This window comes from Tiliqua scincoides, chromosome 16 (genome assembly GCF_035046505.1).
Source record: "Tiliqua scincoides isolate rTilSci1 chromosome 16, rTilSci1.hap2, whole genome shotgun sequence".
Classification (NCBI taxonomy): Eukaryota; Metazoa; Chordata; class Lepidosauria; order Squamata; family Scincidae; genus Tiliqua; species Tiliqua scincoides.
In genome coordinates, this window is record NC_089836.1 from 2,491,122 (window position 1) to 2,508,744 (window position 17,623).

A 17,623-nucleotide genomic window follows, 5' to 3' on the forward strand; every position below is an offset into this window, starting at 1 on the left:
TTATGTGCGAACTGCAAAATGTGGCTGTACGGCTTGATATTTTTTGTTTGCTTTTCTCCTTTGCTTTCATCTCACATTCTTCTCCCTGCTCTTTCTCGTTCTGTATCTCTGAAAAAAATCTGAAACTGCTTCAGGTTTCTGCTTCCTTCAAAAAATAAAATAAAAATAAAAAACAGCCACAATCTATCTTGTCTGCAACGTACAAAAGAAACAACCACAACCTCTAGCAAGAAGAATCCAGACAGGGCAGCTTGTATGCTGCCTTCCCCCGCCCTGGTTCAATCAAGTAGAGATTGGTTTAAGAAAAGAAAATATTTCTTCACCCAGTGTGCCGTTAATCTTTGGAACTCCTTGCCACAGGATGTGGTGATGGCACCTGGCCTGGATGCCTTTCAAAGGGGATTGGGCACGTTTCTGGAGGAAAAGTCCATTACGGGTTACAAGCCATGTGCAACCCCTTGGTTTGAGAAGTAGGCTACCTCAGAATGCCAGATGCAAGGGAGGGCACCAGGTTGCGGGTCACTTGTTTTGTGTGCTCCCCGAAGTATCTGGTACGGCTCTGTGAGATCCAGGAAGCTGGACTAGATGGGCCTTTGGCCTGATCCAATGGGGCTCTTCTTCTTAATCAGAAGAACAACCACCAAAGCTATCAAGTATTAATTAATGCATTTTTATTCCTCTGCCTGATTGCACCTGCAAGCATCATGGAGAATCTGGGACAAAGAGGAAAGACCCCCAGAAGAAATCACAGCAGGATGCCGCCCAGACAGGGCAGACAATCCTCACCTAGAGGGAGTTGCGAACAGCAGGCAGCGTCTCACGTGCCACTCTCCTTTAAGAGTGAGGACACAAAGATGAGATCTGCCACATAACAGTAGCCTAGCCCAGGGGCGTCAAAGCCACGGGCAGGCTGAACAGCACTCATGGCGCATGCCGAGGGCTGGAAGTGACATCATGAACCAGATGATGCCCTCCTGGCTGCCCTTTCAGCAGTGCCGCTTCTGCTGGGGTGGTCACTTTGCAGCTCAGCGGCTGAGAGCTGCTGGGACAGCCCAATTATCACTGGGCTGGATGAAAAGCTTCCGCGGGCTTTGTCCTGCCCACGGGCCTTATGTTGGACCCCCCTGGGTCACAGAGCCTGTGTAACCGAGGAAAATAAGGCTCAGGCAGGCCTCAAGGTTGAGCTGTGGGGTTTCCTCCCTTCGCTCACTGGAACCAGCCTGAGACTGGGGGAGTGGGGGACTGGGATCTGCAGGAGCAGCGAGGAACACCACTCTGCTACAGAAACGCAAACTAGATTTACCAGCATATCACAAAGAATCAACTAAACTGGAGGGAGAAGAGCAAGGGGCAGCTCTAGCTCGCTTTCCTAAGAGCAACCATGTGTAGAAAACCTAAAGAACAAATGTGATGGTAGTCACCACTTCCTTTTAGCTCACATTTCCTTTCAGCAAGCAAAGGGGTGGAGAAGGTCTCTGAACCTCAGACAACCCACCAGCAGAGAGGGGGATTTGACAGCCTGAAGAACGAGGCCGGCCAGGTCTCTGACTCATTCTTGACCGAGTCATGCTATTCCCCCGAGAAGGACCACACATTAAGAAAGCTACAGAGCCATGGCTGGATCCGGTTACTGCAGAAGCCGTTCTCCCCTTAGATGCAAGAAATGGAAACAGGAGATTTCCCAGAAACAAGGCCGGCCCGTCCATGAGGCCAACTGAGAAGGTTGCCTCAGGTCACAGATTGGTTGGGAGGGAGGCATCCCATCTCTGTCCACTTACCTCCACTGTTCCTCTCTTGGAAGAGAGGAATGTGGAGGAGGGGAGAGTGACGGGCTAGAGCAGGGGTCTCCAGACTTTTTGGCCAGAGGGCCGCATCAAATATCTGGCGTGGTGTGGAGGGCCGGAAAAAAATTTAAATATAAAATTTAAATAAATAAATTAGAGATGGAACTTCGATGAGAGAACCAATGAATGAATGGGCTCACTCATTCCACCTCTCTGGCCCTCGGAACACCCTCCAGATGCAATCAGAGCACAGTTCTGGTCACGTTCAGTTGAGCGGGCCAGAGGCTTTTAGGGGACAAGAGGTTGGCCACGGGCCGGAAAAAGGCTTGCTGTGGGCCGCATCTGGCCCCTGGGCCGGGGTTTGGAGACCCCTGGGCTAGAGCATCACCAACACTCTACCACACTGCTCTCCTTCCTTCCTTTCAGAGACAATCTAGCCCACCTATCTCCACACTCCTTGGAAGCAGGAGGAGAAAGCGGCCTAAAAAGGGACAAGGTCAGCATTTGGTTCATCACCTCAGGGACCAGAAGGACTTGGACCAGTCCTACTCTCTCTGCAGGCATCGGGAACTCAAGACACCATCTTGCTCCGAGCCGAGTATGCATTAACCGTCGATTCCAAGAGCAACACGCCTAGCCCCTGCTTTGCTGTGATAAGTGAGGTGTCACCGCTAACGGCCTGCTTGCCATCAAAGCGGAAATGACAGCAAGCGAGATACAGAAAGGAAACCACCCTGGCTGACATTTATCAGCACTGATTCAACGCAGGAATTCTCTAGGCAAATGCTGGGTGAGCACCAATGCGCTGCCAGAGAACTGCTCGTGCGCCGAGATCCAGGCATTCATTGAAGATACTCGAAGGCTGCTGTGACCACAAAAAGCATCGCCACGCAGCAGAGGCTGCCCGGCGTAGCTCTGCATGACTCACTCCTCTGGCTTGGCTTCCTATCAGCCTCCATAGAGGGGTGAGCAACCCTGAGGTGTCTGTACATTGAATCACTGGTGAGCTCCCAGCGCAGAGAAACAACAGAACTCTCAGATGAGGCTGCCTGCTGCATCTCTCCATGAGTCACTACTCTGGGCACGCCCCCATCCAATCAAGACATTCAGCACGTGAAAGTCGTTGGAGACACCAATGAACTCTGGAGGTGTGGGCGGTGGGTTCCCCTAGGAACGCATAAAACATCCTTGGAAAGCCAACGCCAGGCAATTTTCTGGATTCCTAAAGGATCCTCCCCTCCAGTTCTCCGAAATCATTTCATAACCAAATTGATGAACCACCCAAATATTTTCACTAAGTGAAGGCTGCAATCCGACACGCCCTTGTCAGGAAATCGGTTCCGTTCAACTCAGCGGGGGCTTGCTTTCGAGTAGGCACGCCAAGGACAGGCCTCTAAATGCAGATATTCGACAACAACAAAAAACCCGGCGAGACAATCCATTTCCTTCTCAAGGGCACATGCATTGTGCGGGTTTTTCCCATTTCTGAGATCTCCAGGAGGTCGTTTTCCAAGCTGCTCCAAGAACGCACGGAGGGGCTCTCGGATTTCCAGCACTTTCCTAGCCTGAGCTCTGCCACTGCTAGCAGATTTGGCAAGCTCCTTTCTGTCTCTCATCCAGAGGTCTTCTGAGGAGGCTGGGAAGCCTCTAAGCCGTTTCTGCCCAACAGTGCATGTACACAACAGGGATCAAATGTGTACACCTGTGGGCTGGACAGGGATGGGTTAAAAGACGATTCCTCACCTCCTTGTTAAGGAGTCCTCTGCACCACTACCAATCGTTCAACCCTAACCAAAAGCCTAAGACAGGGGGTTGGACTAGATGATCTATTAGGCCCCTTCCAAGCCTACGATTCTATAAAAATGCGCTTTGGTGACTGAATCACAGGTCAGCCAGGGACGGGTCGCACCCAAAGGTCCCACACTCATTAGAGCAGCTATTTTCAACCACTGTGCCACGGCACATTGGTGTGCCGTGAATGATTTGCAGGTGCGCCACAGGAGTTTGGGGAAGGTCATATATCAGTAGGGCCACTGGGGAGTGTAAGCCCCCTACCGGCAGCTCAATGGGCCTCGTCAATTATCAAAAAACCGAGGGTCCGCCTGTCCAATTTTAGCGCCTTGTCAGTGTGCCAGGAGAAGAAAAAGATTGGAAAATGGATGCATTGGAGGGCACATCTAGCCAACTCAATTCTTTCCCCCAACCTGGGACTAGGCGCACTAGCTTGCAGTAGGCATGCTCCCAATTTCACACGCAGCCAGAGCCCAAGCTATGGGAAAGAAGGGCATGCTTTCGTATGCATGCCACAGTCCCCCTGGCTGAAGCTAAAAGCAGATCTAATGCCCTGGAGAGCCGATCGTCTGGAAATCCCACGGAAGCCAAAGGGGCGCTCCGTCGTGCAAGGAAGGCATGTTGCGCGCCTAAGATCTCTGGCCATTTTTGCAGGCTGCGGGAGCCGATGTTGGCTCCGTGCTTCAGTTCTGTTTTCTACACATTGACAAGAGTATGCCACCGCTCCGCCAGACCCTGCGCCAAGTCCCTCCACACACAATCTGGTACGTTTGCCACGGGAATGCAGATGAATCGCAGGACTGCAGCCACGGCTCACCCAGATGAGAGATGAGGCTCCTCGAGTAAACGGCAGGGCAGTTCCCTGCAGAGAACCACCAAATGCTGAAATCTGCCCAGGCCACACTTTGGGCAAACCGACAGTGGTCATGTGCGGCCACATTGTGACGGGCGGAGGAGACCCAGCCAGGTTTGGCACAGTGCAAGGGATCCACCTCTCTTTCTCTCACACACTGATTGAATTTCTACTCCCCCCCCCCACCTCCACTGCAACTCACAAATCGCAAGGGAAGCACATAATCTTTCAGGGAGCATTTTATGCATGGGCAGCGCACCCTTCAAGACAGTGCAACGAATCAACGTGGAGCATCAGGAGAGCCCTAACAGCAGGCCCTGCTGAGAGAAGCAGCCTCGGGTTTTAGTTCCAGGAAAATACTGATTGTAGTTAGTTTCTCCAGGGGGTAGAACTGCAGGACTTGATTTCCGCTCTGCCTCACATGCAAATCAAGGTCTTGTTGGGGGGGGCTGCGCAGGTTAGAATGCTCCCAGATCAAAATATTCCCTTGCGCAGAAAACTAGCAGGTCAAAGTCGCCCCCAAAGTCTCCGGGCACCTGAGACCATATACTAAACGCCACCATTGCCTTCTCCAGCAAAGATCTTCTCCAACAAAGATCTCCAGCAGCTCATGGATCGTTTTAGCAAGGCCTGCCAAGATTTTGGACTGACGATCAGCCTGAAGAAAACACAGGTCATGGTTCAGGATGTGGACTCACCTCCCTGCATTACAATCTCTGCACATGAACTGGAGGTTGTCCATGACTTTGTGTACCTTGCTTGGCTCAACGATCTCCGACACTCTTTCTCTCGATACCGAGCTAAACAAGCGCATCGGTAAAGCAGCTACCACGTTTTCCAGACTCGCAAAGAGAGTCTGGTCCAACAAGAAGCTGACGGAACATACCAAGATCCAGGTCTACAGAGCTTGCGTCCTGAGTACACTTCTGTACTGCAGCGAGTCATGGACTCTTCACTCACAACAGGAGAGGAAACTGAATGCTTTCCACATGCACTGCCTCCGACGTATTCTCGGCATCACCTGGCAGGACAAAGTTCCAAACAACACAGTCCTGGAACGTGCTGGAATCCCTAGCATGTATGCACTACTGAAACAGAGACGCCTGCGTTGGCTCGGTCATGTTGTGAGAATGGATGATGGCCGGATCCCAAAGGATCTCCTCTATGGAGAACTCGTGCAAGGAAAGCGTCCTACAGGTAGACCACAGCTGCGATACAAGGACATCTGCAAGAGGGATCTGAAGGCCTTAGGAGTGGACCTCAACAGGTGGGAAACCCTGGCCTCTGAGCGTCCCGCTTGGAGGCAGGCTGTGCAACATGGCCTTTCCCAGTTTGAAGAGACACTTGGCCAACAGTCTGAGGCTAAGAGGCAAAGAAGGAAGGCCCATAGCCAGGGAGACAGACCAGGGACAGACTGCACTTGCTCCCGGTGTGGAAGGGACTGTCACTCCCGAATCGGCCTTTTCAGCCACACTAGACGCTGTTCCAGAACCACCTTTCAGAGCGCAATACCATAGTCTTTTGAGACTGAAGGTTGCCAACAACTACCATTGCCTTCCTGGGTAAGGCAAAACTTCCTTATTTCCCCATAACCCTGATTTGAAAAGAGAGGAATGGCTAAGACTCTCTAGCCTGCTGCTCTCTCCTCCTCACTTCCTCTCTTCCTGCCTCAGGTGCAAGAAATGGAAGGAGCAGTGGAGAGAGGCGGGTGAAGAAGTGGACTTGGTCATGCACTCACGTGAGCATGAAGGCACCGTGCAACGTCCAGCCTGCCTGTACACATGAGATGTGTAGCTCGTTGATAACACATTTACGGACAATGATATTTTTCTAGGCTCTCTTTCCAATCCCCCTCCCAGCTTTTTAACCAGCAGGGGCCCGGCTGCCACAAGAGAAACAAACACTGTAACAGGAACAAAAGTTTCAGGGACGCGTGCGGGTGGCAGGAAACAGATCCGGACCACGATACTAGGCGTAGGAAACCAAGGTGCACCCAGACTGGCTGTTTCCATCCGTGAAATGCTTGCTGGCCCTGGGAAGCCAAGAACGTGAACGACCGGCGCAGTGCACAGATGAGGCTGTGCTACTCGCTGGCGCACCACAAAGGAAGTGACGAGAGCGGGAGGTCTCGCACCCTGGGCCTTGCTTCCTGATGATTAGATTTGTCTAAACATCTAGCCTGACGACAAGGGGGTTCATCTATCATAGCTGTTGCTGTTTGCTGTTCTAAGTGTTGAAATGGTTAGTTCAAAGGTGCCCCTTCGGCCCATCTGTGAGGCTGAATGAGACAGGCGCCTCAGGGGCCCGGACACTTCAAAACGAAGCCCTGGCTTTGCAGCCATAAAACCAGATACAATGACTTCAGTTATGACCAAGAATCCTATTTAGCTCTTCACGCCAGACACGAAGCTGCTGTAAACTGGATCAGACCCGATTCAGCCTTGCTGACAGAGGCGGGCAGCAGCTGGAATCTTTGGGGGCCCTACCCAGAGAAGCAGCCAGGACGTGAGCCTGGAAGCTCCTCTGTACAAAGCACTCACTAACTACGCAGCCCATCGCCACACACAGCTGTCGGCCGCTGGTCACGTGTGAATTCACTTCCTGGGGTCATCTGGAAAAGGTTTGGCAACCCTCCCTAAGACGCAGTAGGAATTTGGACGGCTGCGTGTGCGACGAACAGCAACCACTAACGGGAGCTGAGCTCGCTAATGGCTTTAATGCCTTCTTCTTGCGTTCACCTTGGAACGTGCTGCGTTTGCCAGGGAGCAGGAGGTACTCAGAGGCTGTCTGGACTATCAACCGCAACAGATGAGAAGCCGATCGAGGATGAGATTGCAACAGGCACGATCGCAAAAGCCTCCATTCGGACAGTGTTTAGGGATCAAGGGGATGCCAGGTGCTTAGAAGGGGATCAGCTAATCAAGACGGGTGCAGCAAATTGTCCACCAAGGGGGTCGCTGCTCTCTTCCCGGCACCCCTGCTGCCGACCCCAAAGGCTTGGAGACACAGCCGGCCCAAGATCTCCCAACACCTGCAGTTGTGCACTGAATGGCCACTTTTATCTGGCTGATGCCTTCTCCGCCGGACAAAGACAGGAAGGAAGCAGAAGAGGTGGATGAGAAGAGTGGGCTAGAGTGTCCCCACCACTCTTTTTTCCTCCCCACTTCTGCCCCTGCTCTATTCGCCACTTCCTTTTAGAATTCAGGAAGTGGGAGTTCGAAGCAGAGAAGGGCAAGGACCCCGGCCAACCCACCACCTGAGGCAGCCTTCTCGGTGAGTCTCATGCGTGAGCCAGCCCTGTTTCAGAGGGTGCGTCTAGACAGCAACAGGATTGGAAATGGGTCACTTTGAGGGGAGAAGTGTCTGTATCTTAGCCCTTCCATCCCTTTCGCCATAATCCAAGTGCCCGGCATACTCAACTAACCTTTCAGTTGCTGACCAGGCTAAGTAAATTCAGTCCCATGGACACTGAGAATCACAAAATGCCCACTGTTCACTTGATCAATGGACGGTATTCTCTCCATCTCCTTCACTTGCCCCCTATGCATACAAGATGCGTGTGCCCAGAGGGATGTTCTTTTCCCCCTCGCACAGCACCATAACCGGAGACACCTGCTAAAATTGACCGTCAGGAGAGTTAGGACAAAAGAAAATAGGCATTTACCCAGCATGCAATCAGTCTGTGGAAGTCCTTGCCACAAGATGTGGTGATGGTGTACGGCCTAGATGCCTTGGAAAGGGAATTGGATGGATTTCAAAAAGAAAAATCCATCCCAGGTTACAAGCCATGATGTATGTGCACGTTCCTGCCTTTAGAGAACATAAGAATAGCCCCACTGGATCAGGCCATAGGCCCATCTAGTCCAGCTTCCTGTATCTCACAGCGGCCCACCAAATGCCCCAGGGAGCACACCAGATAACAAGAGACCTGCAAGGCTTCCTGGGAATTGTAGATAAGAACATAAGAACAGCCCCACTGGATCAGGCCACAGGCCCATCTAGTCCAGCTTCCTGTATCTCACAGCGGCCCACCAAATGCCCCAGGGAGCACACCAGATAACAAGAGACCTGCAAGGCTTCCTGGGAATTGTAGATAAGAACATAAGAACAGCCCCACTGGATCAGGCCACAGGCCCATCTAGTCCAGCTTCCTGTATCTCACAGCGGCCCACCAAATGCCCCAGGGAGCACACCAGACAACAAGAGACCTCAAGAAGCAGGCTGTCAGGTGCAATGGAGTGGCACCAGGGTGCAGGTCTCTTGTGGTCTTTTGCTCCACTGTGAGATCCAGGAAACTGGACTAGATGGGCCTTTGGCCTGATCCAGCAGAGCTTTCCTTATGTTCTTATGCGCAGGAAGGGGTGAGCCAGAGAGGAGAGGTCCCCTTCCTTCTCCCACTTGAAACTGATCTATATGGGATACACATTCCTAAGGAAGAGACATATTTAGCTCCTTGTCTTTTGCTCTCTTCCAGGCAAAGGTACTCTGTACATGCTCTGAAACCTGCCAGAACTTTTAAATACCTAAACTGGGCAGCTTGAACCTGTCGTTTCAAGGAAATCTGCTGACTTTATATCTGCAGCGGCTCTACATCCAGGACGTGTGGAAGGAACCCATCGCTCAAAGCACACAGAATATCCCCAGTTCAATTGGCCTCTCCAGATCCCCTTAGAAGGATCTGTCTCTGAAACTCTGAAGACATGCTGCCAGCCTGTGCTGGAACCATGGGCAAGATGGTTCAATGACCTGACTCGGTGGGCAGCAGCTTGCGGTCCCAGGTTTCGGGCTGAAGCACCAGCCCGGCAGCACGGCAAGCAGTTAAGAATCAACTAGCAGTAGTAAGCTTGACATTTCTTCAATCACCTGGCCCAGATTGCCTGTCAGAAGGATGAAGCTAACACAGCAGCGGCGGTTTACAGCCAACAGACGTAGCATCATCTGTCGATGTCTGTGCGGCTCATGTTGGATGCACCGGGCAAGGATCTCGGCGCAGACACGGTGCTCTGTAATTAGGTGGTTTGCCTCAAAATAGCCGAGGCTGCCGTCCCCGCTAAAAACAGCAAACTGAAGCGGCCGCATGCCCGCCTGTGCCGAGAAGCAAAACAAGCAAGGTAGAGACTCTCTTCGGGACACTTCCCCCACACACCTCTCCCTCCAAGCCACTTGCGCTTCTCGGTGCCCACACAGCATCCCAAAACATTCTGCAGCGTCCAGCCCGCAAATTCCAGCCTTCCTCAGCCACGGGCTCCGTTTCCCTTCCCAGCACAGAAGTCCCGCCTGGAGATGCTACCCCGTCATTAAGTGATTTAGCGTGTCCGCAAATCCCAGCCCGCTCATCAAAAGAAACCTTAACCTGATGTCGCTCCTCGCTCTTCCACACGATACCGACCGCACGTGTCCGCAGCTTGTCTGCACGCCCCTATCCGTGCATGTGTCTATGTGCTTGCCCAATTTTTAAGACGCTGCTTCTCATACAGACCTTCAGGGGCTGACCCTTCTTGCTGTCCTAGAACCAACAGAAGAAGAACTGGGCTGGATCCAGGCCAAGGTTCCATCTATTTCAGCCTCCTGTGTCCCCTCAATGGTGGAGAAGAAGACATGAACCTTCTCTGCTCTCCTTCCTTCCCATCAGCTGGTACCCAGTGGTGGACCGATGCTGAACAGGGAGTTTCCATTCCAAACTTGCATAGGTCATAAAAGCCCATCTAGACCAGCATCCTCTAAGAAGGCCACAGGCAAGAGATGGGCACCCCCTTTGCCTACCATTGCTTCCCCGCACTGGGCATTTTCAGAGGCAAGCCACCTATGAACCTGAGGTGGCAGCACACAACGAACATAACAAGCAGCCATTGCTAAGCCTGCCCTCCATGGATTCCTCCAATCCCCTTTTAAAGCCATCCAAGCTCACGGCCTTTGCCCATCATGTGGCGGTGAGTTCCACAGATCCACCATGCTCTGTCTGAAGAAGTACCCTCCTTTTCTCCATACTGAATCTCAGCACCAATGAGGCTAGACTTTGGGGGGGGGGGGCTGGACTTGGAGCAGAGTTTGGGGCAGTAAACAGACACCATGCCTGGCTCAGAGCTCACCCGCAACAACACACTCTTGCCCTTGTGAAAAGTGCAGGGGCACCTCAAAATCGGCTTCTGGTTTGTGTATACTGCAGGTAGATTTCTCCACTAGAAAAATCTCCCTATCCACTTGGATGCCAGGGATGACTGTCTCCTTCCTGTGCTGTTCAAACCCTCCTTTACTCGCATCAAACCCTTTCTTAAAATCCACATATCCGTGAAGCCTGCGACCCTGTTCCCTCCCGTGACTTCACTTAAGTACGTGCCGCTGAAACAGATCACATCTCCCCCCCCCCCGTTTACCCCCAGCTTCCATTTCCTTCTCCTTCCTCTACTGTCTCCCTGTGTCTATCTAGAATGCAAGCCCCTCGGGGCAGAGATTCATCGTTCTGCGTACAGTACGGTGCGCGCCGAGGCTGCTGCAAAAATGACAAATTGCAACATGCTTGCGCAGTGCTATTTCGTGCAGGGCGCCATCGCCACCAGAGGAGGAAGAGAAGGCCTACCAGGGAAGGACACAGCAACCTAGTCTGCAATTCTAGACACGCTGACACGGGAGTAAGCCATGCTTGTGACTGCAGTCGGAGGAGGCCAGGTTCGCAGGCCCAAAGATGACCATCTCTCATTTACGGCCTGCACTGCCATCCATCCCGAAGGGACAGGATGGAAGACAGGCAGTTTTTTTGACAAGCAAGAGGACCCCAATTAAACAGCCAATTAAGCAGCTCAAAAGTGCCCCCAGCCAAGATTCTGCTGCCCTTGCCCCACCCACTCCCTACCCCAAAATTAGAACAAATGGCAATCTTTCCAACATATGCCCCATCAGTGTGCAGGTGGAGGGAGCTCCATAACTGCCCAAGGAGGGCGTGTTCATCACAAGCACACGTATATTGCACATGCATCTTTTCTATACGCTTGCTTGGGAGCAGACTTCCCAACTCCCCGAGTCCAGATCAGATCAGCAACTAAATTCATCGACAAGGTCGAGGGCCCCTTACGTAGACCCCTTCCCCCCACCCCATAAACACGAGCCACACAAACAGGGGGGCAACCCGAGGGAAATCCATTTTCTGCCTTTCTTCCTACCCGCTGCCTTCTCTCCAAACTGGATGCCTTTTGGAAACACAGTCAGGACTCTGCTTTGCCAAAAAATAAAGTGACTAAAAGCTTGCTTTTCAAACTCAGTTTGGGGCAATCTCTTCTTAAACCTTTTAAAAACAAACATTGGAGGGAAGGAAAGGGGCTACCTTTGTTACTCTGAAAGGGACATGTCTTCAAAAGCACAACCTCTGTGTGTGTGTCTGTGTAGGAAAGCAGGTAAAGAGTATGGTGCAACTGACAAGGAAGGTAGAAGACAGACCTAGACAGACAGAAGAGAGAGCTTTGTGCAATTGACCAGAGCAAAGGCCCAGAGTTTACCCACATCATGGACCACTTATTTACCTGTATAGACACAAGCTAAAAAATCGCAACTGATAACTCACTCCAAACAACAACAAATTCAACTAAATTATGCCTCTCCAACTGAACCAGCCACAAATCATAACTTTCCACATTCATTCTGTCCTTCTCTTCGTCCACAAACAAGCAAACACAAAACAGCCAACTGTCTCTTCCAAGGGGTGTTTTCAGGGTCATCTTAAAGCATGGTTTACTCAGAAGCCGGCACCCCTGAAAGCAAATGGGACTTACTCCCTGGTGAAGGCGCACAGGATCAAAAAACATTTTTTTTAATGAGTTTAAAAAATGCAGAGAAAAACACTGGGACATGCAATTCTTGATCTGTTTTCTCAGGTCTTTTCCTCCCCCTGTTTCCACTGCAGTCTGGGGTCAACCCAACAAATGATACATAAAGACACACAGCCCTGCTTCCTTCCTCAAGTTGAGAAATTCAACATCGTAGGGGAACTTTAAGCAACGCCTTTATACAGTTCTCTCCCTTCCACTTTCAGGGCTGCAACGCTCTTCTTTAAGCCTTGCTATCCAGAGCGCCTTAAATTTATATTGCGGCTGTCTTTTTCTCCTCTTTTTTTTTTCTCTCTCTCTCTCCCCTTCCCAAAATCAATCATCCCAAACAGCTGCATCATGGAGAAAAAAAAAATTCAGATTTAAAACAAGGCGAGGCTCCTGGTGCCAGTTCACAGAGGGACACGAGGTGTCTTAAACCGTTATTTTGCCCAGTGGCGGAGCAGAAAAATAAAAGAAGGCGTGCACAGAAACTGAGAGTGTGAGAGAAGGGAAAAAAAAAACATATATTGGATAAATTTGAGGGCTAACTTTCTTTCCCTATGCAGATTTCAAGCTGCATCAAGAGGACACACACCCATGGCTCCCCTCCCCTCCTGTCTGAGTCCAGGAATAAAGCAAGCTCTTCCCCCCACCTCCCTCCCCTGCAGCTCAGCCATGCAGAAATAGCCCTCACCCACCCACACATACACACATTGCAAAATTCCACACCTCTCCCTCCCCCCACCCCGTGGCACTTACCCACAGCTCTGCCCCCCAGCTCATGGTTCCAGCAGATCCAGCTAGGGGCTGGTGAGGGGGCTGGCCCTGCAAGGGGTGGTGGGTGCAATTTTCCTGGGCTGGGGGTCTCACGCCCCTTTGGCTCCCCCTGCCACCAAAGCAGCCAGCCCAGCAGCCCTTCAGAATGCTTGCAAAAAAATCAATTGCTAAAAAAGGGGGGGGGAGAGGAAAAGGATCATCAAGAGAGGGGGGTGCCCCCTCCTCTCTGCCTCTCTCTTGGCTTGATCTTGTCCCTCTCCTGCTGCTACCTCCTCATTGCAGCCTCCAGAGCAAAATGGCCAAAGCAACAGCAGCAGATTCAAGCCCAGGCAGCCCTTGGAGTAAGTGGGGAGGGGACAGGGAGGCTTGACAGCTCTGGAGTACCACGCATGCGCCCTGGGAAGGAGCGTGGAAGCAGAGACAAGTGTGTGTGTGCGCAACCAAAGGGGAGGGGGAGGCGTTGCGCACGCGCCTTGAAGGCATGGAAAGGATGCTCTTGGCCACTAGCCAGGGCATGCTCCCTGCATCAGCATCTTGGGTTCTTTTTGGGTCTGCAAAAGCTGTGTGCATGCGCACTTGGAGCACTGCAAAAAAAAAAATAAAAAAATTGTACCCTAATGCATGTGTTTGGGGCAGAGGAAAACCACATGGGAAAACTGTGACACTTGCTCCTGAGTAGGCATGCTAGGGTAAAACCAGAGAGCCAGGATGCAGTAGTGAGTCTGGACTGGGACTTAGAGCCCAAGCCTCTAGCCCTGTCTACTCAGAAGTAAGGCCCATTATAGTCAATGGGGCTTACTCTCTGGTAAGCATGGATAGGATTGTAGCCTTATTCCTGGAAGATCCAGGGGTTCAAATCCCTGCTCCCCGCTTCAAACTCCATGAAGCTTCCTTGGGTGCCCTTGGGCCAGTAACTCAGTCTCTCTCTCGGCCTCACCTTCCTCACAGGGTTGTTGTGAAGACAAAAGGAGGAAAGGAACAAAGCCGCTTTGGATGAATGAACCCAACCCTTGCTAATGGGGTAAGAGGCACTTTTTCAACTGGGTGCTCCTTTTTTTTAGCAGGGGGAGAGTAACTGGCCCACCTCAACCCAGCACTGTCTGTTCTAGTGGCTGTCTGCTGGTATTCCTTTGCATCTTTTTAGATTGTGAGCCCTTTTGGGACAGGGAGCCATTTAGTTATTGGATTTTTCTCTGTAAACCGCTTTGTGAACTTTTAGTTGAAAAGCGGTATATAAATACCGTTAATAATAATAATAATAAATGTCCATTTGGGAGATAAAGTGGGATGTAAACAAAACAAAAAAAACAAACACCACCCTGAGCTCTTTTGAGGAAGGGCAATATGGAAGTGTGGAAAATAAATTAATAGGGGTGGTGCAGGTTTGGCCTGGGTTCTCCAAGAATTGGCATCCATCCCCAACTGAGGACAGAAAGCAAGCCTAGAAATTTTGCAAAGAACCTCCAGGAATTTTCAACACTAAAACATTGGGGGGGGGGGGGAATATCACAGGGAATCCGAGTTGGCAACCCTCACTCATCCACTACTGCTGGATTCCACTACAGGACCAGGTTTCTTCTCTGTTCTTCAAGGGTTGAGCTGTGACTCAAATTAACCCCTGTGCCCATGGATATGGTACTGGCTGCCGTGATGGAGACGCTGCGGTAGGCAGCTTTAAGTCTTGGCACTGCTCCATCTTCTTGGCAACTCTTTCTTGTCCCAAAACAGCAGAGAAAAATCATTGCCTCCAGAACTCAAAAGTGTGAACCACAAGCTCAAAATAAGAGCAAAGTGTGAAGACGTTCACAGGATGTCATAAACCAGACTAGGATCCTGTGAAAAAATAAGACAAGTCATCTGGCTATTTTGATCAAATGAGGTTAGGGCTGCCAACTGACCAAAGGGATTAGCCTGTCCTGTGCCTACGCCTTTATTGTCATTCATTTCTACCCAACATTGCAACAGGGACCAAATGCATACACCTGTGGATCTGGCAAAAATGGGTTAATAATCATTTCTACAGCATCATCCATGGGCACTGCATTTTGCACTAGATGTGAAGCCAGGTCCCTCCCCCAAATTGTTCATGGTCTAGAAGGAAACCAACAATGGTGGAAAAAGAGGGTTGCATGTGTAAATGGGGAAAGAGATATGATTTTTTCATATACAGGTGCTTAGGCTTAGCAGCAGAATGGTGAACTCTTCATAGAAAAGATGGGTTTGGGGGAGGCCTTTGAAGGAAGGAAGATATTTTGTCCAGGACAAGGCTCACCAGGGCTTGGGAAAAAAAAAAAACTTGAGGTCCTGGAGTGAACTACTTACAGGGGTACGTACAAACATATCCAAGCTGCTCCCCCAGATTCCAGTTAGGCCCACCTTCCTCTGTTGTGAATCTTGACACAGATGGGGCAGGTCCCGTCCCCCTATAACTGCAAAGTGAGGCCATCAAATGGGGTGACTGGCGAGAGAGAGAGGGAAGTGGTGGGGTGGCAGGGGAGATGGGGAAGAATATGGCATTATTTCCTGAAGAGCAGGGGACCTTTGGACAGTCAAAGGTGGTAGAGGTGGAAAAGCAAAGCACATGGGCAGGAGTGAAGAGGATCGGTGGTATATAAAGGTGAAAAAATAACATTTTTACTTTTCGAATTGATGATTTCATCAGACTCCTTTGGAAGGTAAAGCAGATGTTTCCATATGCAGCCGCCCCCCCATTAATTAAGGAACATACCTTGAATCCAATTGAACTGTCTTGCACTTGGTGTGCTCAGATGACATCTAGTGGTTGTTGGGGAGATAGATCCTCCCTATGCAAGGAGAACATAACAGCCCCACTGGCTCAGGCCATAGGCCCATTTAGTCCAGCTTCCTGGATCTCACAGTGGCCCACCAAATGCCCCAGGGAGCACACCAGATAACAAGAGACCTGCATTCTGGTGCCCTCCCTTGCATCTGGCATTCTGACATAGCCCATTTCTAAAATCAGGAGGTTGTACATACACATCATGGCTTGTAACCCATAATGGATTTTTCCTCCAGAAACTTGTCCAATCCCCTTTTAAAGACGTCCAGGCCAGACGCCATCACCACATCCTGTGGCAAGGAGTTCCACAGACCAACCACATGCTGAGTAAAGAAATAGCCCAGACTGGAAGTGCTGACTTTGTCTTGCTTGCCGTTGTGTTTGCTCTGGGATAATTTAGTGCTGCGTTCCTTTGTGGCTTTAAAGTGCTTTAACTTGTTGAAGGGCGAATTTGAACCAGGTTTGTTAGGTCAGGCTTGGCAGCTTTTCAACCTGCAGGGCAGAAAGACCAGATCTTGCAAACTGGGTAAGTACCCACCTCCCTGCTATTCCTGGGTCATACTGCTTTTGAAACAGTTCCACCAAGGTTGCCCCCAACAGCCTGCCTCTGATACACCGTGGTTTGTCTTGTCCTGGCCAAAGACAGGGTTTTCTGCCTCTGATGGACCCAGGTATGCTATATCTCCGAGGGTCCTTGATCCGTTTGCAGCTGGGAAGGGGCCATAGCTCAAAGGCCGAGCATGCATAGCACAAGCAGAAGACTCCAGGTTTAATGTTTGGGATCTTCAGGTTGGGTCTAGAAACCTGGAGAGCTGCTGCCAGTCAGTGTTGACAGCACAGAGTTAGATAGAATAACAACAGAATAACTTGGCAGGCAGCAGCTTCATATGGACAGACTGTCCTTTCTGGTCCTGGTAAAATCAATTACCTCTTTTGGGGGTGGGGCTGTGGGTAAGTGTTAGAGTATTTGATCCACATGGTCCATTCCTCAGGAAAAGCCACGGAAGAGACAGCACCAAAAGGGAAAGTCCAGGGCAAGTGAATGCTCTCCCATTTCCAATAAACAACACTTCCTAGCCCTGAAGTGCTAATTATTTGATAAGACGGAAAAAGATTTTCCACTCTTTAGCTTCTCATGCAAAGCCTGTGGGTGTCAGAAACCCCTTTAAAGTTTTTTACTTGGACATTTTGATTGCCATGTCCCCCTTGGCCAAACCCCAGTTTAATGCAACAGAAAAAGCAACTTTTAAAATGTCTTCCTTAAGAGTGTTTGCTTCTTGCTTATTTTGTCCCAGCCAGTGGTTCCCAAACATTTTCGTGTGGGGACCCACTTATAAAATGACACTCTATTGGGACCCACTTAGCTTGAAGAGACAAAAAAAAAAAGTTTTACCTTACCTCTCTTTTACTACTATGATGGGGTGGGGAACCACCTTCTGGACCATTTGCTGAGCACCACAGTTCATCAGATTAGGACCATTCCTGTGGCTGAGGCACTCATGAGTAAATGTGCACAGGTGGCTGAAGCTTTTGCTTTCCATAGGGCTGGGTGCATTTTCCTAAGGAAATCATTTAATACATTTTCAGTTAGTCAAATTTTGGTTTAATTCAGTTTTAAAAAACTATTCATGATTTTAAACAATGAACAGCCCAATCACACTTTCCTAGGAGTAAGCCCCATTGATTGTAATGGGACTTATGTCTGAGTAGACAACCTTAGGATTGGGCTGTAAATAATTAAAAAAACTAAGTAGATAAAATAAAAATTTTAAAAAATAAATAATAAAATAAAAATAGTTAAATAATGAATAATTATTAT

General features: G+C 50.2%; 1 protein-coding gene across 11 annotated transcripts in view; it reads right to left on the reverse strand.

The window, feature by feature from the left end:
• FNBP1 (formin binding protein 1) overlaps positions 1-13,337 on the reverse strand; it is a 105,414-nt gene extending 92,077 nt beyond the window's left edge. For all 11 annotated transcript variants that reach the window (XM_066610495.1, XM_066610502.1, XM_066610501.1 and 8 more), the window contains exon 1: positions 12,987-13,337. In XM_066610495.1, the coding sequence (XP_066466592.1) occupies positions 12,987-13,010 (24 nt within the window). In that variant the 5' untranslated portion in view covers positions 13,011-13,337. The remainder of the gene's footprint in view (positions 1-12,986) is intronic.
• Between the last annotated feature and the right edge of the window lie 4,286 nt (positions 13,338-17,623).